Here is a 23,914-nt window from a genome sequence, read left to right on the forward strand (position 1 = left end):
CTATATCCGGGTCTATCTCTGTCTCTCTCTATGTCTTTATATCTGGGTCTATCTCTGTCTCTCTCTATGTCTCTATATCCGGGTCTCTCTCTGTGTCTCTATATCCGGGTCTATCTCTGTCTCTCTCTATGTCTTTATATCTGGATCTATCTCTGTCTCTCTCTATGTCTCTATATCCGGGTCTCTCTCACTGTCCCGCTATGCCTCTGTCTCTCTCTGTGTCTCTATATCTGGGTCTATCTCTGTCTCTCTCTATGTCTCTATATCTGGGTCTATCTCTGTCTCTCTCTGTGTCTCTATATCTGGGTCTATCTCTGTCTCTCTCTATGTCTCTATATCTGGGTCTATCTCTGTCTCTCTCTATGTCTCTATGTCCGGGTCTCTCTCTATGTCTCTATATCTGGGTCTATCTCTGTCTCTCTCTATGTCTTTATATCTGGGTCTATCTCTGTCTCTCTCTATGTCTTTATATCTGGGTCTATCTCCCTGTGGCTCAGTTGGTAGAGCATGGTGTTTGCAACGCCAGGGTTGTGGGTTCGATTCCCACGGGGGGCCAGTACGAGGAAAAAAATAAAAAGGGATGAAATGAATTGAAATGTATGCATTCACTACTGTAAGTCGCTCTGGATAAGAGCGTCTGCTAAATGACGTAAATGTAAACGTAAATGTATCTCTGTCTCTCTCTATGTCTCTATATCCGGGTCTCTCTCTATGTCTCTATATCTGGGTCTATCTCTGTCTCTCTCTATGTCTTTATATCTGGGTCTATCTCTGTCTCTCTCTATGTCTCTATATCCGGGTCTCTCTCTATGTCTCTATATCCGGGTCTCTCTCTATGTCTCTATATCCTGGTCTCTCTCTATGTCTCTATATCCTGGTCTCTCTCTATGTCTCTATATCCTGGTCTCTCTCTATGTCTCTATATCCGGGTCTATCTCTGTCTCTCTCTATGTCTCTATATCCGGGTCTATCTCCGTCTCTCTCTATGTCTCTATATCTGGGTCTATCTCTGTCTCTCTCTGTGTCTCTATATCCGGGTCTATCTCTGTCTCTCTCTATGTCTTTATATCCGGGTCTATCTCTGTCTCTCTCTGTGTCTCTATATCCTGGTCTATCTCTGTCTCTCTCTATGTCTCTATATCCTGGTCTATCTCTGTCTCTCTCTATGTCTCTATATCCGGGTCTCTCTCACTGTCCCGCTATGCCTCTGTCTCTCTCTGTGTCTCTATATCCGGGTCTATCTCTGTCTCTCTCTATGTCTTTATATCTGGGTCTATCTCTGTCTCTCTCTATGTCTCTATATCCGGGTCTCTCTCTGTGTCTCTATATCCGGGTCTATCTCTGTCTCTCTCTATGTCTTTATATCTGGATCTATCTCTGTCTCTCTCTATGTCTCTATATCCGGGTCTCTCTCACTGTCCCGCTATGCCTCTGTCTCTCTCTGTGTCTCTATATCCGGGTCTATCTCTGTCTCTCTCTATGTCTTTATATCTGGGTCTATCTCTGTCTCTCTCTATGTCTCTATATCCGGGTCTCTCTCTGTGTCTCTATATCCGGGTCTATCTCCGTCTCTCTCTATGTCTTTATATCTGGGTCTATCTCTGTCTCTCTCTATGTCTCTATATCCGGGTCTCTCTCTGTGTCTCTATATCTGTGTCTATCTCTGTCTCTCTCTATGTCTCTATATCCGGGTCTATCTCTGTCTCTCTCTGTGTCTCTATATCCGGGTCTATCTCTGTCTCTCTCTGTGTCTCTATATCCGGGTCTATCTCCGTCTCTCTCTATGTCTCTATATCCGGGTCTATCTCTGTCTCTCTCTATGTCTCTATATCCGGGTCTATCTCTGTCTCTCTCTATGTCTCTATATCCGGGTCTATCTCTGTCTCTCTCTATGTCTCTATATCCGGGTCTCTCTCTGTGTCTCTATATCCAGGTCTATCTCCGTCTCTCTCTGTATCCGGGTCTATCTCTGTCTCTCTCTGTGTCTCTATATCTGAGTCTATCTCTTTGTCCCGCTATGCCTCTCTGTCTCTCTGTTCTGCATTTTGTAAACTGTATATTTATTTTTCTGTCTATCTCCTCATCCTTCTTTCTGTTCTTCTTATGCCCCTTATCTTCCCCCTTTCTCTTTCTCCGACCCTCTCTCTCCCTCTTCTCTCTCCCACTCTCTCCATTTCCTCAGCACTATGGCCAGTCTCACCTGTTCAACTATGCCATGGACATCCTCAACATGGTCTTCACTGGCGTCTTCACTGTGGAGATGATCTTTAAACTCATCGCCTTCAAACCCAGGGTGAGTCAGTCTGTCTGCCTGCCTCTCAACTCGCACCATAGACCAGTTATCTCACCCCCTCACCCCACTCCCAAGTATCTTCCCCTGCAATATTACCTTAACACTCCCTCCTCACCCTTTCCCTCCCTACTTCTTACTCTCCACTGACCCCCCCACCCCACCCACCCACCCACCCACACACCCACACACCCACACACCCATGCTGGGCTCCGTACCCTGGCCTGTAGGGGTATTTTGGGGATGCCTGGAACGTCTTCGATGCCCTGGTGGTGATCGGCAGCGTAGTAGACATCATTCTCACTCAGGTAGAGTATTATAGTAGACCTGCCCTCATCCCTGCCTCCTCTCTTCCTCCCTCCCTTCCTTCCTTATTTCCTTCCCTCACCTTTTTCTAGACTCACTCAAACCCCTCTCTGGTCCTAAAGCCAGTCTGTTGGCTCCTTGTCCTACTGTGGGACCTCTGTCAGGGCTGGCCACCATAGGTATGATGTATTACCTATGCTGGACTGGTATTGGGTCTAGGTCTATGGTGGCCAGTTACTCAGCACTGTGAAGGCACTGTATCAGTGAGAGACTTATAACACCTTATACAGTAGAGGGTTGTAGAGGGTTCATAACAGATCATAGTCAGAACTTTATTCACTGTTTCATATGTAAAGTTGGGCTACTTAGAGGCATGCATACATTTTGTATTCTCCCAGACACAGTGCCACACACTCTTTTTTCTATTTCCTGCTGTATATTTTCATGTTTTGTCTGTGTTTTCACATCTCTCTCTATCCTTCTCTTTCTCTTTTTCTGCCTCTGTTCTCTCCCGTCTCTTTGTGTCCTTGGGCTGGCGCTTACAGCACTATTTCGCCGATGCATGGAACACATTTGATGCCTTAATTGTTGTTGGTAGCGTCGTTGACATTGCAATCACAGAGATCAATGTAAGTAGCCATCTTCATGCTCCTTGTTCTCTAGCACTATCAGAGGGAATGCATTGCAATAACATCAGGGTTACATTCAAGATCCCAACATGTTTTCATGTCCCAAACATGTTCATTAACCATGCTAGCTAGAGCAATAGCTTTCCAAGGAGCTATCTAGCTGTTAAGTAGCGTCCACCGTGTTGGAGTAATGTTGTAATCTTGAATGCAACCCGGTGAGCCTTGGAGATCAAATGGCATGTGACATCTATATAAATATGATGACAACTGAGTCAGGTCTTTACCAGATTTGTACGATTTTGTAATGATAGGACAGTTTCAAAACACTCCCAGGGTTATTGCAAGGCCTTCCTCCAATATGTTGTCCAGATTAGTGATCCCATGCTTGGTGCTGTTCTGTGACTTTGTGCCATCATGAAGTTTGTGTGCCTCTGTTTTTTCCCTTTTTTGGAATTACAAATCTAAACAGACATATGGACTTCCACACATACACATGCAGATATTGTCTCACAACATGGTATATTTCAAGTTTACTACATGTAACAATATACATAGTTATTTGATATCAATTTAACCAAGTTTGTCTTTCTGGGATCTCCTTATTTTCTGGTGCTGATCAAAGTTGTACTGCATTATATTGGTGTTTTCTATCTTCACGTGTAGAATTGTACGTCATGTTTGATGTACTGAATGTACTACAGTGTGTGGTAATCAGTACTAAGCTACTGTGGTCGGGCTTTGCATAAAAGGCAGATGATGGCGTCTCTTCAGTGTCAATACGGTTGCTCATGTAACATGTTATGGTTGTTCTCTGATTCCTTTTGTTGAAGACGCTTCAATAATGCCATGGACGGTTGATTGAATCAACAATAAAGAAATGTAATGACATTCTGAACTAGTTGTAAGATAAGAAATTATGTCAATAACTATGTCAATGACTAATTGCTGACTTCAATGATATGAGGGACGAAGAATTGAAGTTGTTAGTGGTTAACCCACACCTTTGGTTTCAAGGCCATCCCAGTGGTGAAGGTGATTGTGGACCCAGGGGTAAGAAGCCCCTTCCAGTACACCACTCTTCCTCATCGTCATCGTCATCTCAGCACAGAGCTGTTTACGTTGTCAGTCGTTACGTTTGTTCGCATGAAATATCCTGTTCTGAAACCGTATACTTTGTTGAGGTTTTGTCTTGCCTGTTTTGTGGGCTGGTTCCAAGTACAAGATCAGTTCTGGTTTGGGATCTTGTGCGTGTTGAGCATCATCTCATTATCAGTCTTTTCTGTGTTGTTTTGTTCATGTTTGACCTGGATCATACTGTGGATGTTGTGGATCCAGGTTTGCTTGTGTCTGGACATTCTGGAGATGGGAGTGGAGTGCCTCTGTATGACTCCTAGGAGTGGGGACACTTGTCTTGTGTAGCTACTGTATGTGTGTGGGACGTGTCTGCATCGCATTCACACAAGTTAAGGACTATTGCATGTTCCTCTACCTGAATGTGTACACACATGCACAGAGGTGGTTGAACACACACGTGCACGTACGTACACATGCACACACTGCGTGTTGATCTCTGGCCTGCTCCTAGCTGTGTGTTAAAGTAGCACTGTGGGTGTTCCACCTCTCTCTCTCTCTCTCTCTCTCTCTCTCTCTCTCTCTCTCTCTCTCTCTCTCTCTCAATCTCTCTCCCTCTCTCTCTCAGAACACTGAGGACAGTGCTCGCATCTCCATCACATTCTTCCGTTTGTTTCGAGTCATGCGATTGGTCAAGCTGCTCAGCAGAGGGGAGGGCATCCGAACGCTCCTGTGGACCTTCATTAAGTCCTTCCAGGTGAGAGAAGAAATGCTCAGGTATAGGGTTGCCAAGCTACCGGTAATTTACCAAAGTTACCAGAATCTTTGGTAATTTTGGTTATTAACAGGTCATTTATGATAACTTTGGTAATTTATACTTGAATCATTTTTAAAATATATATATATATTTTAAAAGTTATTCAAGTATAAATATATATATATATATATATATATATTTTAAAAGTAATTCATATTCATACAGTATTTTTTTAGATCTGTGTCATTTTGTCCATGCGTTTCTAGTAGATCGACCATATGGTTCAAGGGAAAATTGCCTAATTAATGAAAAAAGCATCTAATCAACCTTATTATTTTCAATAAACTCTGCCAACTATTAACATTTTTCACAACTGCCACCAGTTTGATGCCAAAACATTTACAACCAAAACATATTGACATAATAAAATACATTTAAGTGTGTACATTTTGTCTTTTTTTTATAAAAAATAAATATATATATATATATATATATATATATATATATATATATATATTTTATGAAAAAAAATACAACATTTACACACTTAAATGTATTTTATTATGTCAATATGTTTTGGTTGTAAATGTTTTTATATATATATATATATATGAAAAAGCTATTTCATGCTGAAACCCTCATATTATACACCAATGGTATTCACTAAGTTGATGGTTTATATTTAGGATAATATTTTGATTCATGAGCTGAAATAAAAGATCCCAGAAATGTTCCAAACCCACAAAAAAGCTTATTTCTCTCAAATGTTGTGCACAAATGTAATTTGTTTACATCCCTGTTAGTGAGCATTTCTCCTTTGCCAGGATAATCAAGCCTTACCTCTGCTTGCTGTGTTTCTCTGCACCTGGGGTTGAGTTCGTACTAGCATTATTGTCACACAATCAAGAAGCTGATTAAACAGCATGATCATTACACATGTGCACCTTGTGCTGGGGACAATAAAAGGCCACTCTAAAATGTGCAGTTTTGTCACATAACACAATGCCACAGATGTCTCAAGTTTGTTTTGAGGGAGTGTGGAATTGGCATGCTGACTGCAGGAATGTCCACCAGAGCTTTTGCCAGAGAATTGAATGTTAATTTCTCTAACATAAGCCACCTCAAATGTCGTTTTAGAGAATTTGTCAGTACGTCCAACCGGCCTCACAACTACAGAACACTTGTGACCACGCCAGCCTAGGACTTCCACATCTGGCTTCTGCACTTGTGGGATCGTCTGACACCAGCCACCCGGACAGCTGGGGAAACTGTGGGTTTGCACAACCAGAACATTTCTGCACAAACTGACAGAAACCATCTCAGGGAAGCTCATCTGCGTGCTCGTCGTCCTCCTCAGGGTCTTGACCTGACTGCAGTTTGGCGTCATAACCGACTTCAGTGGGCAAATGCTCACCTTCAATGGCCACTGGCACGCTGTACCGCTTGTATGGCATCATGTGGGCGAGTGGTTTCCTCAACACAGTGCCCCATGGTGGCGGTGGGGTTATGGTATGGTTCAGGCATAAGCTACAGACAACGAACACAATTGCATTTTATCAATGGCAATTTGAATGCACAAAAATACCGTGATGAAATCCTTAGGCCTATTGTGACGCCCATTACTTTCAGTTACTTTTAGATTACTTTCCTCTTACGAGACATTAGAAGAAGACAAACATGTATATTACCAATTGAACGACATGTAATACAAGATAAAACAATGTTATAGTTTCCTTAGCTGGCCATAATAGATGTTGCATTTTACTTTATGGGTTACATTTACATTTAACATTTTAGTCATATAGCAGACGTTCTTATCCAGAGCGATTTACAGGAGCAATTAGGGTTAAGTGCCTTGCTTAAGGGCACATCGACAGATTCTTCACCTAGTTGGCTTGGGGATTCGAACCAGCGACCTTTTTATTACTGGCCTACGCTCTAACCGTAGGCTTCTTGTAACCCAGTTCTTTCTACTTCAATACAGATAGTAATATGATAAGGCTACATCTTTACATTAAAAACCAAAGTCTGTCAGATTTCCAGTCATTTCAATTAATTTAATACCCCCTGATCTTCAAGAATAGGACTTGGAAATATAGAAATATAGATTAGCCAAATAGTTTTAGCTGAGCAAGGACTTATTAGCCTACTCTGTTGTTAAATGCTGTTCTCATAGAATGCCATGCTTTGAGTACAACTGAAAAGTGCTATGAATGTCCTATGTTACATTTGCTAAAGGCCCATTTGCAAAGGCCTATTGTTTACGTTTTTTTTGGTGGTGACACTTTATCTCGATAATTTGCAGCTGCTTAAGTCTATCAAAAGTGTGCGAGTTTGAACATATGTCCAGTAAGTCTATGGATTATTTTTTGTTGTTGCACAAATTAGAGCTCCTTCTTACAAACTCCTTCTTAAATGAAACTTGTTTTTGACTGGATGTGTAGCACAATACCACAGAGGAGTGTAGAAGGGAGAAACTCCCTCAAAGTTTTATTCCATCCCCCTGTGCACAGACATCAGTTCCAAAAGAAACTTGAATGTTACCAAAATTCTGTCAGTTTACTGGTAAACTTTGAAGGTTTCCAGTAATACCCTCCCTCTGCAACCCTACTGGGGTAACAGTGGAGCCATACAGGTCAGAGTGTAACATACAGGTGAAGGTGCACCTTCCCTTACTGAGTCAATCTACTAAAACTATCTTTCTCTCTCTGGCATTCCTAGGCTCTTCCCTATGTTGCCCTTCTGATAGCCATGTTATTCTTCATCTATGCTGTTATTGGAATGCAGGTAACTGACAGACATTTATTTTGGAAATGTTGAAGTTACAATATGATTATCTTACCAATAGCATTTATTTCTTCAATAACACACTGTGCTGTGTTTCAGGTGTTTGGAAAGATTGCCTTGGTAGACCACACACAGATTAACCGAAACAACAACTTCCAGACCTTTCCTCAAGCTGTCCTGATGCTCTTCAGGTATGTGTGTGCACGTGTGTGTGTGTGTGTGACTAGTTGATTTATTATTATGGACGGTGAAAAGTTGTGGTCATTGTAGTCCTAATATTACTGTTGTTGATGCTTCTCAGGTGTGCTACAGGTGAGGCGTGGCAGGAGATCATGCTGGCATGTCTGCCAGGGAAGCTGTGTGACTCGGAGTCAGACTACAACCCTGGAGAGGAGAAAACCTGTGGCAGCGGATTCGCCATTATCTACTTCATCAGCTTCTACATGCTCTGCGCCTTCCTGGTATACACACACATACATAATCACAGCATGTACACACACCCACACAGGGTTAGGTAGGTCACTTTCTAAATGTAATCCATTACAGTTACTAGTTACCTGTCCAAAATTGTACTCAGTAATGTAACTTTTGGATTTCCCAAACTCAGTAATGTAATCTGATTAGTTACTTTTGGATTACTTTCCTCTTAAGAGGCATTAGAAGAAGACAAAAAGGGTCCATCAAAGTAGTAGAATAGAACAAACTTAAACTTGTGCCTTTTTTCAATGCTGAATGGAATGTCATTGAGAAAACAGAAAGGTGATCCCTTACTGACACAATGTCTCTGTTTTAGATCATCAACTTGTTTGTTGCTGTCATCATGGATAACTTTGACTATCTGACGCGTGATTGGTCCATTCTGGGCCCTCACCACCTGGATGAGTTTAAAAGGATCTGGTCTGAATACGACCCTGAGGCCAAGTGAGTCTGCATGACCATCTGGACATAGAGTACACAAATACACACAAATACACACAAATACACACACACACACACACACACACACACACACACACACACACACACACACACACACACACACACACACACACACACACACACACACACACACACCTGCAGTCATTAATTTACATTGGTTCTCACTGTGTGTTGTTTCTGTATTTGGTGTTGCTTTCAGTAGTGTGTTGGTTTCAGTGTGTGTGTCACTGTGTCTCTTTCAGTAGTGTGTTGGTTTCAGTGTCTGTGTCACTGTGTCTCTTTCAGGGGCAGGATAAAGCATCTGGATGTGGTGACCTTGCTGAGACGCATCCAGCCTCCTCTAGGCTTCGGCAAGCTGTGTCCACACAGAGTGGCCTGCAAGGTGTGTCTGAACACCCAAACAGCACAAACACACATTACACACATATTACATAAGGTGTTCATATTGTGAGCTCAATCTTGCCCTGGTTAACTCATATGTTGCATGACCGTAACTCCTTTTAGAGACTGGTTGCAATGAACATGCCCCTGAACAGTGATGGCACGGTCATGTTCAATGCCACTCTGTTTGCCTTGGTGAGGACTGCTCTGAAGATCAAAACTGAAGGTGAGCACTGAGAGCTAACACAGTGATGTCTGAATGAGGACATACTATGAAGTCTATCGGACAGAATCATCACACAGTATCTCTGATGGCGTATTTCCACTAAGGACTTACCCCAGTGTTTTACCCAAAACGCTCAGATTTCTGTGTTTCCACCGCCACGGCCTGGCTCCAGTTTCTCACTGGCCCATGTCCTCAGTAGACCTGCTCTGACTTAAAGCCAAGGTTCACAAGTCCTCAGTGTCAGCCTTAGCTATATGGAAACACAGTTCCCAAAAAATAACATTAGAGCCCACATTACCATAATCACTGTCGACACACTGGTGCTGTAATGGAAACACCCAATGAATATACTCAAAATAGTCTTATACAGTGGCCTGCTCTGTAGCTGTCTTGATTGGTCCAAATCATTCACCAAGTGTTGGTTTCCTAGGCAACTTGGAACAGGCCAATGAGGAGTTGCGAGCGGTCATCAAGAAGATCTGGAAGAGGACCAGCATGAAGCTGTTGGACCAAGTGGTGCCCCCTGCAGGCGGTCAGTAGAATGGCTCCCGCCTCCATGTGTCTGTGGTGTCTGTCAACAGTAACTGTACAGTAGATTCTACCTCATGGCTAGCGTGGCTAAAGAGAGACTTCCTCATGTCAGACTGCCCTGTATACCCGCACATGCTCAATTGTTATGTACACTTTAAACATACAAATGCGCTGTGCAAAACTACATAGCTAAGCAGTGTTATTACTTATGTACTGTGTGTGTAATCACGGTAGCGATCCTACGCTCCAGGCTGACCTTCAACAATGTTTTCCCTCAGCAGTGGTATTGCACAGAATCAATACATGGAACTCAAAGCATATACTCAGCAGTCACACCTTGAAAATACACAAATTCATTGACATTAGTGATCCATGGCCTTACTAAACTTGTGAAACAGTTTGCTCCGACAAATTATTGACAGACAGTTGAGTCTTCACTTCCTGTTTTGTGTGTGAATAGCTGTAAAAGTCCCAGTTGTTAGATTCCAGATAAGAGCAGGATCAGATAGGGGATGAGACAGAAACTGCAGACTGTCACTTAAGTTCGGCGAAACTCACCTTATCTCACTTTCTTTTTCCCTCCACAGTGTACTCACATGCTCATTACAGCCTGACTCTGGGGTTTCCTAGTGATACTCAGGCCAGGCTCAATCTTATATGGCTCCCTATTCACTTCATTGTGCACTAAGCAGTGTACTCTATAGGAAGGGAATATCGCAGCACCCATGTGTTTCTGTGAAATGCCATGCTGAACTGTTGTTCTGTATACTGCTTGGTTGACCTGAGCCATACTGACCTGTACAGTCTGTGGTGTTGTGCTGTGTTGTACGATGCTGATTGATGATGACCAACCTGTAGTGTTCTTCACTGTGCCATAGTTTGCTGAAAACATTATTTGTGGTATTTTATTTTCATTTTTATCCTTTGCTGCACAATACTTTCTGCTTTAGCTCCGATGCTTGGCTTGTTCTAGCATTGCATGCTCTGCTATAGTTTACTAACTCCTCTTGATTTCTCTCTCTCTCTCTCTCTCTCTCTCTCTCTCTGGCCAAGCTTCTCTCCTCCACAGCTTTCCCTCCTCCTCTTTCCCCTCTTCCATAGTCTCTTCTGCTCTCTCCTTCTCTCTGCCGTCCGGAATTTCCTGCAGCAGTTCTGTTTTTGGCCGGTGGCATGGAACTAGAGTTGCCTCTCTCTCCTGTGCCCTAGCTGTCCCCAGTCTGCTTACTAACTAGCTGAGTGACACAGATCGCTGCTTCCCTGTTCTGTACTGCTTCCCTGGCCTGCTCGTCTCTTAACAGTTTAGATATTCTTCTCTTTCTGCTGTAGTCTTCTTGTTAGGTGCTTCTAACTGTGGCAGTATCCCTGTACTGTAGCTAACCCTTAGATACTGTAGGTGGATGTGTAGCTGTTTGATAGACTCATATGTTCAGTAAGATGTGGTTGTGTTGGTTTGAAAGAAAACAAGCGTTTCTTGTTTCATGTCATGATTTTGTGGTACGATGGCTGTATTGAGTTGAGGCTAGTGTCTGTTTGGCTGTTTACAATTCTATGTTTCAGAACTGTTCATATTTTGATAATACCAGATACTCTAGTGCAAGGATGGGCAACTTTGATCGGGTGGGGTCCACAAAAAATCTGAACTCATCATGAGGAGCCGCAGTGGCTAGCTGGTCTGCTTACCTACATCCATACATACATATATACAGTACCAGTCAAAAGTTTGGACACACCTACTCATTCAAGGGTTTTTCTTTATTTTTACTATTTTCTACATTGTAGCATAATAGTGAAGACATCAAAACTATGAAATAACACATATGGAATCATGTAGTAACCAAAAATATTTGTATATTTGAGATCCTTCAAAGTAGCCACCCTTTGCCTTGATGACAGCTTTGCACACTCTTGGCATTCTCTCAAACAGCTTCACCTGAAATGCTTTTCCAACAGTCTTGAAAGAGTTCCCACATATGCTGAGCACTTGTTGGCTGATTTTCCTTCGCTCTGCGGTCCAACTCATCACAAACCATCTTAATTGGGTTGAGGTCGGGTGGTTGTGGAGGCAAGGTCATCTGATGCAGCACTCCATCACTCCCCTTCTTGGTCAAATAGCCCTTACACAGCCTGGAGGTGTTTTGAGTCATTGTCCTGTTGAAAAACAAATGATAGTCCCACTAAGAGCAAACCAGATGGGATGGCGTATCGCTGCAGAATGCTGTGGTAGCCATGCTGGTTACTGCCTTGAGCAGACAGTGTCACCAGCAAAGCACCCCCACACCATCACACCCCCTCCTCCTCCATGCTTCACGTTGGGAACCACACATGTAGAGATCATCCATTCACCTACTCTGCGTCTCACAAAGACACGGCGGTTGGAACCAAAAATCTCAAACTTGGACTCATGAGACCAAAGGACAGATTTCTACCGGTCTAATGTTCATGTTTCTTGGCCCAAGCAAGTCTCTTCTTCTTATTGGTGTCCTTTGGTAGTGGTTTCTTTCCAGCAGTTCGACCATGAAGAAACTTTCTAAGTTTTTGACTGACCTTCATGTCTTAAAGTAATGATGGACTGTCATTTCTCTTTGCTTATTAGAGCTGGTCTTGCCATAATAAGGACTTGGTCTTTTACCAAATAGGACTATCTTCTGTATACCACTCCTACCTTGTCATAACACAACTGATTGGCTCAAATGCATTAAGAAGGAAAGAAATTCCATAAATTAACTTTGAACAAGGCACACCTGTTAATTGAAATGCATTCCAGGTGACTACCTCATGAAGCTGGTTGAGAGAATGCCAAGAGTGTGCAAAGCTGTCATGAAGGCAAACGGTGGCTACTTTGAAGAATCTCAAATATAAAATATATTTAGATTTTTTCTTCACACTTTTTTGGTTACTACATGATTCCATATGTGTTATTTCATAGTTTTGATGTCTTCACTATTATTTTACAATGTAGAAAATAGTAACAATAAAGAAAAACCCTTGAATGAGTAGGTGTGTCCAAACTTCTGACTAGTCCTGTATACTGTATATTAAAAAAATGTTGTTGGGTTTCTGCGGAATATCAGTTATTCAAAACAGACTCATGATAAAGCCAGCATACATGTATATGGTATTCAGCCGATTGTTGGAGTGCTCTGAAGAGTTCCTATAGGAGAGGTAGAGTACCATTGTGTCTTCGGGCCTAGTGTTATTTCCCAGGATGCTGTGCGGCGTGGTGAGGTGCTGACAGTGGAGACGTTTGTGTGGTCTGTTCACTCAGATGACGAGGTAACCGTGGGGAAGTTTTATGCCACCTTCCTGATACAGGACTACTTCAGGAAATTCAAGAAACGCAAAGAGCAAGGCCTGGTGGGAAGACACTCATTCTCCAGCCTGAACTCCACCATCGCCCTCCAGGTGAGTCTCAACTGCTGTACTGTTCTGTACTGGACTGTACCATTCCACCTCCTCTAGAGTTGTCAATAGTTACCAAACTCACACTATTAAGGCCAATCTATGTACACTGTAACACAAGTCAATTTATTTGACCTGCAGATACCTGTACAATTTAAAAGATAATAACCTTTGAAACTAACTAATAGGATTTACAAACCAAAATACGTGGCTAATATAGTAAGATAATACATTAATATGGGTAAACAATATGTAACTGCTAGTTAGCGATTGGTTGAATCACACTAGGACTGCTTTGTCCAATCCCCGCTGGACATCTGCAAATCAGCAGGCCACTGCACCTGAACACAATGTTGCTTCCCTGGCCTGCACTTTGCTATGTCACCTCTAGCCATACACCTGCAGACTATACCCTTTCTTATCTGCTTCTGGAAACAATCAGAGATAAAGAGAATGTTGTTCCTCAGAAATGATTGATCAATTCTGGATTAGCAGTGCTGTGCACACTCACCCTGATGAACAAAGCACCTCCTCAGTCTGATTTGTCTGTGTGTACTGTACTGGATGTCTGACCTTATGCTTCAGTTCATGTTTGTGTGTAGGTGTTCCTGCCAGCTCTCAGCTGCTCTTTTGTCGTTGTTGCAGGCTGGCCTCCGCACACTGCATGATATTGGGCCCGAAATTCGCCGAGTCATATCATGTGACCTACAAGACGAGGGCCTTGTAGACATGAATGCAGAAGAAGATGATGAGGTGTCTAGGGTAAATCACTATCCCAGTTCATTCAATAGATGCGCTTGATTTAACTCACCCGACACATAGAATTTGTTTTTTTACAGCCAATGGAATGGTCCCAAACTCAGTTCACGTGGTTGCTAGCTGAGCTAAAACAAGTGCCCCAATTAAAACAGTTACTTTGTTGGTCCACTCTTTGGCCAGTGGGAAGAGCTTGCTTGCATATTGACTCAGTCACAACAGATATTTCACTCTGAGATGTTGACAATAATGTCATTTCCATTGTATGATTACAGAGAGGAATCAAGTCTCGTCTAGACTAGTTTAAAGATGATAATACTCATATTTCCTGAAAACCCAGAACACACACTAGATGATACTTATTCAACCCAGTGGTTTTAAAGTTACTCCACTTACATATAATGTTTTGCACACAAACCTTCACTAAATGCACTTTTAATTTAATACCCTCGTTATCTGTTGAACATCATTTAGTGAAGATCGTAATTAAAACCTCAATGGCCGTGCCTTACCACCAGGACAGACCCAAAGCCAGTGGTTAAGTTTGGTCACTGTGTTTTTATGGTCGCCTGTACTGACCCGAGTGTTGTCTCTACAGAGGAACGGCGTGCTGTTCGCCAACCACACCAATCACATTAACGGGGACCACCGGGGTTCTGTCACCCAGCGGCCCCTCCAGGTCCCGCCTCCTTCCTGCCACGCATTCGTGGAGCCCTCTCAGGTCGGCCCTGAGGAAGGGGCTGGTGACCCCCACCCCTACAACCACTACTACCCCAAATCCCCCATGTCCTCCAACGCCAACCTCAACAACGCCAACATCCCCACTGTGCCCTCCCTGACCAAAGGGGGGCAGCGGTGCTGCCTCCGCCGCGAGCACTCGTCCGCTAATGGGACACCCTCCTCCAGCTCACACCGCAAGAGTGTTGACTTTGACACCCTCACCACGGTCCAGTCGGCAAGGTAACTTAGGATGCTGCTTTCTTGGCTAGGTCTCCCTAGTAAAAGAGCTCTCTTAACCTCAAAGGGACTTCCTGGTTGAAGGTTACATAATATTATAGTTCTCTCCATTTTTAATGCAGTAGTCAATGAATGTATGCACTGTAAAAAAAGATGTTGATTCAACGTACAATTGTAAGGCAACAAGGTGCAATAAGATAGTGAGTTCACTCAACAACATTTTCACACAAAAAAATGTATTTTCTCAACCAATATATTTGGAGTAAGCTGCCAATCCTATTGCAGCTGGTTGCCTTACAATTGTACGTTGAATCAACATCTTTTTTTACAGTGTGGTAATGAACTAGGGGATTATTGTAGGTTTGAATTCATGTGTGATGAGAACAATGGTTACTTGCTTGCGTAAGGTCTAGGAGCTGTGGAGCTGAATGAGATGAACCCCATGACAACAGATGCGGATCTGAATAGGGCGTTTGGGTTTTGAAGTTGTTGCCCCCATCACATCCTTACCATAGCTATGTCTTTCACATATCTTGGCCTTTCATAGAATGGATCTTTTCAGCACCGTTCATTCTTGCACCACTAAGAGATCTTTATGTTGAAATCCTGGAACTGTGTGTATCTATCAGTAACACACACACACACACACTCCAGACCCATTCATTTTATTACCAGGATTATTATTTTTGTTTGTCTCACATTACAGATTGTGTCTTGTCTTTGTCATTGCATGCCCTTCCCTTCCCCTGTCCCAAATACACATTTCCTTCACCACAACGTGCTTGCTTGGACAGGAGGCTCTACTATGACACCTACATTAGGTATGTCTGTGAAACTACTGTTTCACCCTTTAATGACCCCAATCTCGCATTGGTTAATATGATCTGCTTTACTGATATACTATACCTCAATCACCCCTTAAAAAGGTTTATGGTTGAACTTTGACCTTTTGACCCCAGGTCAGAATCAGGGGGTGTTCTGTACCCAACCATCCGTAGAGAGAAGCCAGGGGGAGCAGACAGTGATGATGACAAGGGCTCAGGAGAATACTTCAGTGGCGAGGAGTACCAGGAGGATGACATCATGTTGCACAATGACAGGTATCACCTGGAAACCACTTCTCCTCTGCTCTCCTCTACCGTATTCTCCTCTCATCTACTGTACTCTCCTCTACTGTATTCTCCTCTTCTCTACTGTGCTCTCCTCTCCTCTATTCTCCTCTCATCTACTGTATTCTCCTCTCATCTACTGTACTCTCCTCTACTCTCCTCTACTGTACTCTCCTCTACTGTACTCTCCTCTAATCTACTGTACTATCCTCTCCTTTACTGTACTCTTCTCTACTGTATTCTCCTCTTCTCTACTGTACTCTCCTCTAATCTACTGTATTCTCCTCTACTGTACTCTCTACTGTACTCTCCTTTAATCTACTGTACTATCCTCTCCTTTACTGTACTCTTCTCTACTGTATTCTCCTCTTCTCTACTGTACTCTCCTCTAATCTACTGTACTCTCCTCTACTGTACTCTCCTCTAATCTACTGTACTATCCTCTCCTTTACTGTACTCTCCTCTCCTTTACTGTCCTCTACTGTACTCTAGTCTCCTCTACTCTGCTCTCCTCTACTGTACTCTCCTCTACTCTCTTCTCCTCTACTGTACTCTAGTCTCCTCTACTCTGCTCTGCTCTCCTCTACTGTACTCTCCTCTACTGTACTCTCCTCTACTGTACTCTCCTCTAATCTACTCTCTAATCTACTCTACTCTCTAATCTACTGTACTCTCCTCTAATCTACTGTACTCTCCTAATCTACTGTATTCTCCTCTACTGTACTCTCCTCTAATCTACTGTATTCTCCTCTACTGTACTCTCCTCTAATCTACTGTACTCTCCTAATCTACTGTACTCTCCTAATCTACTGTACTCTCCTAATCTACTGTACTCTCCTCTAATCTACTGTATTCTCCTCTACTCTCCTCAATACTGACAAAACTAAACTAATGGTGTTTTCTAAAGCAAGAAATAGACCTCTGAACTTTTCACCTATTACTACCTGTCAGGGCATTGAGATTGAGACTGTAACCGCATATAAATATCTTGGAATTTTAATTGATGACGGCCTCTCTTAAATTGCATATTCAACAACTTACTAAAAAATTGAAGCTGAAATTGGGATTTTATTTTAGGAATAAGGCCTGTTTTTCTTTTGAGGCCAGAAGGAGGCTAGTATCAGCTACATTTATGCCTTTACTAGACTATAGGGATATTTTATATATGAATGCTTCCGCTCAGTGTTTGAGATCAATTGACAGCCTTTACCGTGGAGCATTGAGATTTATTCTAAACCGCAAAACCCTCACGCACCACTGCACTTTGTATACCAGGGTTGGCTGGCCTTCTCTAGTCACTCGTAGGCTCAGTCACTGGTATACTTTTATTTACAAAGCCATTTTGGGTTTACTACCATTTTATTTGGGCATTTCTATTGTTCAGAAATGTGGTGGGTACTCTCTTCGTTCGCTGGACTTTATCCTGCTAACTGTTCCAAATGTCCGAACTGAATTTGGTAGAAGGGCTTTTATGTACTCTGCACCATCGTCTTGGAATGCCTTACAAAATACTTTTAAACTGGAAGAACTTGTCCCGATTGGTATTTTTAAATCACTGATGAATGATCTTGAGACTGATTCCCTGACCTGTCAATGTATTTAATTTGCAGTTTTTGATTTTGTTATACTCTTGTGAATTCTATGGTTTTTACTAGATTATTTGTAGTTTTTCATGTTGTTTGTCTGTAATTTTTGTAATGACTTGGTGCTGCCTATCTTGGCCAGGGCGCTCTTGAAAAAGCGATTTTAAATCTCAATGAGCCCTTCCAGGTTAAATAAAGGTTTAATAATAATAATAAATTCTACTCTACTGTACTCTACTCTACTGTACTCTACTGTACTGTACTCTAATCTACTGTATTCTCCTCTACTCTACTCGCCTCTATTCTCCTCTACTCGACTCGCCTCTATTCTCCTCTACTCGACTCGCCTCTATTCTCCTCTACTCGACTCGCCTCTATTCTCCTCTACTCGCCTCTATTCTCCTCTACTCGCCTCTATTCTCCTCTACTCGACTCGCCTCTATTCTCCTCTACTCGACTCGCCTCTATTCTCCTCTACTCGACTGGCCTCTATTCTCCTCTACTCGACTGGCCTCTATTCTCCTCTACTCGACTGTACTCTTCTCCTCTACTGTACTCTCTTCTCCTCTACTGTACTCTCTTCTCCTCTACTGTACTCTCCTTTAATCTACTGTACTTTCCTCTAATCTACTGTATTCTCCTCTACTCTACTGTACTCTCTTCTCCTCTACTGTACTCTCGTTTAATCTACTGTACTCTCTACTGTACTCTCTTTTAATCTACTGTACTCTCCTCTAATCTAGTGTATTCTCCTCTACTGTACTCTCCTCTCCTCTACTGTACTCTACTGTACTGTACTCTCCTCTCCTCTACTCCCCTCTACTGTACTCTCCTCTACTGTACTCTACTGTACTCTCCTCTATTGTACTCTCCTCTATTCTCCTCTCCTGTACTCTCCTCTACTGTACTCTCCTTTCCTCTCCTCCTCTACTCTACTGTACTCTCCTCTCCTGTACTCTATTGTACTCTCCTATATTCTCCTCTACTCTCCTCTACTCTACTGTACTCTCCTCTACTGTACTCTCCTATATTCTCCTCTACTGTACTCTCCTCTATTCTCCTCTACTGTGCTTTCCTCTACTGTGCTCTCCTCTATTATCCTTTCCTCTATTACCCTCTACTATGCTCTCCTTTACTGTACTCTCCTCTCCTCTCTTCTATTATCCTCTACTCTCCTCTATTATGCTCTCCTTTATTCTCCTCTATTGTACTCTCCTTTCTTCTCCTCTCTTCTCTTCTACTCTACTGCACTCTACTCTATCAGTACCTGTCCAGATGTGGCTGCTGTTGACAAGGTGGTTGTTTACTGATGCTGTTGTCTGGTTGTTGCTCAGGATGCCCCATAAGGAGTTTCAAGACCTTCAAACTGACTTGGACACAAATGCATCGAGGGGTTACCATCAACTGGATATTCTCTTTGACGACGACCAACAACCCATTTACCAAGATGGTGGGCGGTCGCCAAAGCGACGGTTGTTCCCCTCTACACCTCAGGGTGAGGTACCTTGGTTACCATAGTGATTAAATCAGGGGTGTCACTGATTGGCTGATAAAGATGATGATGGAACACTCATTGTAATGAGATCCATAGATGTAAATGATAGGTGTCTCCTGTGTTTAAACCTCCAGCGCCCCACAGACCCTCCTTCAACTTTGAGTGTCTGCGGAGACATAGCAGTCAGGATGATGACATCCCCTTGACCCCTTCCGTTCCCCATCGAACAGCTCTACCCCTGCATCTGATGCAGCAACAGGTGCGTACCACTGAACCAAACTGATGGCTACCCATATGCACTGAAAGACTTACTCTCGCACAATTAGCTTACAAAATATTGACACAACTCACTGCACATACACACAAACATGTGTGAGTCTTAATTTAGGCAATGAATTAAAGGTATGTCTATGTGGTTTGACCTCCTTGACCCCTCCTCTTCTCCTGTTGCCTAGGTGATGGCAGTGGCTGGCTTGGACTCCAGCAGAGTCCAGCGTCTCTCTCCATCACGCTCTCTACGTTCCTGGGCCACGCCCCCCACCTCCCCCATCAGCAGGGACCACTCCCCCTACTACACCCCCCTCATCCAGGTACGTGTGTGTGTGTGTGTGTGCATTTATGAATGTAAATGTGTTGATACATTTTTGTGTGTCTGTGTGTGTTTGTGGGTATCCAGGTGGACTGGCGTGGTCCGGGCAGTGTGAGCAGCACCCCTGGCTCTGTGAGAAGAAGCTCCTGGTACACTGATGCCCCGGAAGCCCCTTTGAGCCTCACCTACTCCCCCTCACAGCTCCAGATCCCCCCAGAGTACCGCAGGCAGTACCACCAGAAGATAGGCAGTGCCAACAGCCTAGTGGAGGCAGTGAGTAGCCCTGACACACACACACACACACACACACACACTTTGATTGATTTAATGATTTCCCTCTTTTTCCTGTTTCAGGTGCTGATTTCAGAAGGACTGGGGAAATACGCCAAGGACCCCAAATTTGTGGCGGCGACGAAGCATGAGATCGCGGACGCCTGCGAAATGACCATCGACGAGATGGAGAGTGCTGCCAGCAACCTGCTGAATGGCAGTATGGGTAATGGAGCGGGGGCAACGGGGGCCACGGATAAAGTGACGGCCACGAGCCTCAGGGACCGTAATCTCCATGACTACAGTGATGAGGAGCCGGACATGAGTGTGAAATGTGAAGAGGATCTGACTGATGAGATGATATGCATCAGCACCCTATAGCAGTCAGTCACATAGGCAGCCTGACATGGCACCCTATAGCAGTCAGTCACATAGGCAGCCTGACATGGCACCCTATAGCAGTCAGTCACATAGGCAGCCTGACATGGCACCCTATAGCAGTCAGTCACATAGGCAGCCTGACATGGCACCCTATAGCAGTCAGTCACATAGGCAGCCTGACATGGCACCCTATACCGTATGAAGTGCACTTGTGCACTATATAGGGAGAGATGTGCCTTTTGGAGTGCCTTTCTTTCTGTGGAAGGAATAGATGGATGGAAACACTGCCCGCTGGAGAGGAGTGGAGGGATGGCGGGACACGCTAAGGATCCAACTACAGAGGAGTGGAGTTATGGAGGGACACGCTAAGGATCCAACTACAGAGGAGTGGAGGGATGGAGGGACACGCTAAGGATCAAACTACAGAGGAGTGGAGGGATGGAGGGACACGCTAAGGATCCAACTACAGAATGGAGAGATGGAGGGACACGCTAAGGATCCAACTACAGAGGAGTGGAGTTATGGAGGGACATGCTAAGGATCCAACTACAGAGGAGTGGAGGGATGGAGGGACATGCTAAGGATCCAACTACAGAGGAGTGGAGGGATGGAGGGACACGCTAAGGATCCAACTACAGAGGAGTGGAGGGATGGAGGGACACGCTAAGGATCCAACTACAGAGGAGTGGAGGGATGGAGGGACACGCTAAGGATCCAACTACAGAGGAGTGGAGTTATGGAGGGACACGCTAAGGATCCAACTACAGAGGAGTGGAGGGATGGAGGGACACGCTAAGGATCCAACTACAGAGGAGTGGAGGGATGGAGGGACACGCTAAGGATCCAACTACAGAATGGAGAGATGGAGGGACACGCTAAGGATCCAACTACAGAGGAGTGGAGTTATGGAGGGACATGCTAAGGATCCAACTACAGAGGAGTGGAGGGATGGAGGGACATGCTAAGGATCCAACTACAGAGGAGTGGAGGGATGGAGGGACACGCTAAGGATCCAACTACAGAGGAGTGGAGGGATGGAGGGACACGCTAAGGATCCAACTACAGAGGAGTGGAGGGATGGAGGGACACGCTAAGGATCCAACTACAGAGGAGTGGAGTTATGGAGAGACACGCTAAGGATCCAACTACAGAGGAGTGGAGTTATGGAGGGACACGCTAAGGATCCAACTACAGAGGAGTGGAGTTATGGAGGGACACGCTAAGGATCCAACTACAGAGGAGTGGAGGGATACGCTAAGGATCCAACTACAGAATGGAGAGATGGACGGACACGCTAAGGATCCAACTACAGAATGGAGAGATGGACGGACACGCTAAGGATCCAACTACAGAATGGAGTTATGGAGGGACATGCTAAGGATCCAACTACAGAATGGAGTTATGGAGGGACATGCTAAGGATCCAACTACAGAGGAGTGGAGTTATGGAGGGACATGCTAAGGATCCAACTACAGAGGAATGGAGTTATGGAGGGACACGCTAAGGATCCAACTACAGAGGAGTGGAGTTATGGAGGGACACGCTAAGGATCCAACGACAGAGGAGTGGAGTTATGGAGGGACATGCTAAAGATCCAACTACAGAGGAGTGGAGTTATGGAGGGACACGCTAAGGATCCAACTACAGAGGAGTGGAGTTATGGAGGGACACGCTAAGGATCCAACTACAGAGGAGTTTCACCCCTTTCTTTCTCTCTGTCTGGCAACACCCAGTGAAACAGAGAGTGAGATATAGGTAGGGGTTGTCCCTTAGGGGATGCAGTAATGCTAGGTTTGCAGTGCACTCAGGATGAGTAGGATTAGTGTCACCGCCTCAATGACTTCATACAGAAATCACATATCAGTGACATCACGTTCCAATCCTCAGGCATATCCCCCCCTGCCTCCCATTTGCCTTACCCTCTGCACAGAGATACTGAGAATAGTGAGTCATAGGTGTAGTGGCCATTTTACAGACCGCTTTTTGAAACTGTGAACAACCAACATACAAGAAAACAGTGTATTCTAATATCACACACTCATTCCTGCCCAAGTAATCAGGGATGACAGGGTTCCGATCGATAGACACATGTACAGGTACAGACACTAGAAACCATGTTGTTTTAGTGGAAGGAAAAAGCTATTAAGTTGTAGATATTTTTTAAACCCTGTAAGAAAAATAAACTATAGAAAAGTGATGCTTTATATTTGGTTAATTATGAATCGTTACAGGTATAGCAATATCGTCCCCATGCCTATGTTTTATTTGTGAATTAATATGAAATTATATTTTATAATCTTGTCGCCTTTTTTCCGCTAGAATGCATTATGTTTAAGCATAGTAGTTTAAGGAGGATAATGTTGATTTAGAATGACTATGATGTCAAAAAGAGCTGCTTTCACTGAAGTATATGTACAGTATGGCTCTACAGAAGGAGGGTTTGCCATTTACCATCTTAGCTCACTGCCAACAGAGATAAATAGTTTCAGGTTACATTGAGGACAACTGTTTTTCATTGTGTATTGTACAGCACTAGAGCAGTTTAACTGTTTACTGTGTTTCTTCTTCAACTGGGTACTGTCATGGAAATGTGTTCATGTCCTGTCAACCTTTACAGTATGTGCAATGAAAGGGCTCTTTCAAAAAAATACCAAAAGGGAAAATCTATGCTTTGAAGACACATAGCTGTGGCCAATAAAGCTGTATGACTAATATGCATTTTCCAAACGTGTAAAGTCAAGTTCAACATAAACCCATGTCATGTCAGGGATCTTTGTGAAATGGCGTCAGGAAATGTAAATTCCTTAACAATGGAATATAGTGTTTACAACGACTAGGGTTTCCTCAGCATAACTCCCATCTTTCTCTTGACACAGAACAACGCTCTCAGTTCAACACTGAAACATGGCATAGTGATGGCCACTCAGTGGGGTTTTATCTAGAAGGGATAATACAGCTTTGGTCAAAATGTACTTTTCACATAGCAGGTTAGGAGAAATAGGTTAAGGTTAGGAAAAGCGTTAAGGTTAGCTAAAAATAATTTTAAAAATAACTTTGACATCAATTTGACAAAAGTTGTATCCCATCTAGAAATGACCACTCAGTGAGTGTTTAGGCTCAGTGGGGTTCAAATCCTGACACAACGGTATGCATGCATGCCTTCCAGGACCGGTAATGATACCTACTGCACCAGAGGTTATATCATTGGCTCAAAATGTCTTTGAGATGGTGAGACCGTACTTTTCCTGGGGCTATGTACAGTTGAAGTCAGAAGTTTACATACACTTAGGTTGAAGACCTCGTTTTTCAACCACTCCACAAATTTCTTGTTAACAAACTATAGTTTTGACAAGTCGGTTAGGACATCTACTTTGTGCATGACACAAGTCATTTTTCCAAAACTTGTTTACAGACAGATTATTTCACTTATAATTCACTGTATCACAATTCCAGTGGTT

General features: G+C 43.5%; 1 protein-coding gene across 5 annotated transcripts in view; it reads left to right on the plus strand.

Moving 5' to 3' along the window:
* The window catches only part of LOC106566685 (voltage-dependent L-type calcium channel subunit alpha-1D), a 93,869-nt gene extending 69,955 nt beyond the window's left edge, over nucleotides 1-23,914 (plus strand). For 3 of the 5 annotated variants that reach the window (XM_045693084.1, XM_045693085.1, XM_045693086.1), the window contains exons 29-48: nucleotides 2,183-2,293; nucleotides 3,142-3,225; nucleotides 4,925-5,053; nucleotides 7,775-7,840; nucleotides 7,940-8,031; nucleotides 8,142-8,301; nucleotides 8,634-8,761; nucleotides 9,065-9,161; nucleotides 9,284-9,386; nucleotides 9,817-9,918; nucleotides 13,183-13,319; nucleotides 13,962-14,078; nucleotides 14,671-15,032; nucleotides 15,824-15,850; nucleotides 15,989-16,129; nucleotides 19,056-19,216; nucleotides 19,351-19,475; nucleotides 19,672-19,806; nucleotides 19,893-20,078; nucleotides 20,160-23,914. In XM_045693084.1, coding sequence (XP_045549040.1) covers nucleotides 2,183-2,293; nucleotides 3,142-3,225; nucleotides 4,925-5,053; nucleotides 7,775-7,840; nucleotides 7,940-8,031; nucleotides 8,142-8,301; nucleotides 8,634-8,761; nucleotides 9,065-9,161; nucleotides 9,284-9,386; nucleotides 9,817-9,918; nucleotides 13,183-13,319; nucleotides 13,962-14,078; nucleotides 14,671-15,032; nucleotides 15,824-15,850; nucleotides 15,989-16,129; nucleotides 19,056-19,216; nucleotides 19,351-19,475; nucleotides 19,672-19,806; nucleotides 19,893-20,078; nucleotides 20,160-20,456 — 2,760 coding nt within the window. In that variant the 3' untranslated portion in view covers nucleotides 20,457-23,914. The remainder of the gene's footprint in view (nucleotides 1-2,182; nucleotides 2,294-3,141; nucleotides 3,226-4,924; nucleotides 5,054-7,774; nucleotides 7,841-7,939; nucleotides 8,032-8,141; nucleotides 8,302-8,633; nucleotides 8,762-9,064; nucleotides 9,162-9,283; nucleotides 9,387-9,816; nucleotides 9,919-13,182; nucleotides 13,320-13,961; nucleotides 14,079-14,670; nucleotides 15,033-15,823; nucleotides 15,851-15,988; nucleotides 16,130-19,055; nucleotides 19,217-19,350; nucleotides 19,476-19,671; nucleotides 19,807-19,892; nucleotides 20,079-20,159) is intronic. The other 2 variants (XM_045693087.1, XM_045693088.1) reach the window with 2 other exon arrangements.

Source organism: Salmo salar, chromosome ssa13 (genome assembly GCF_905237065.1).
Source record: "Salmo salar chromosome ssa13, Ssal_v3.1, whole genome shotgun sequence".
Lineage (NCBI taxonomy): Eukaryota > Metazoa > Chordata > Actinopteri > Salmoniformes > Salmonidae > Salmo > Salmo salar.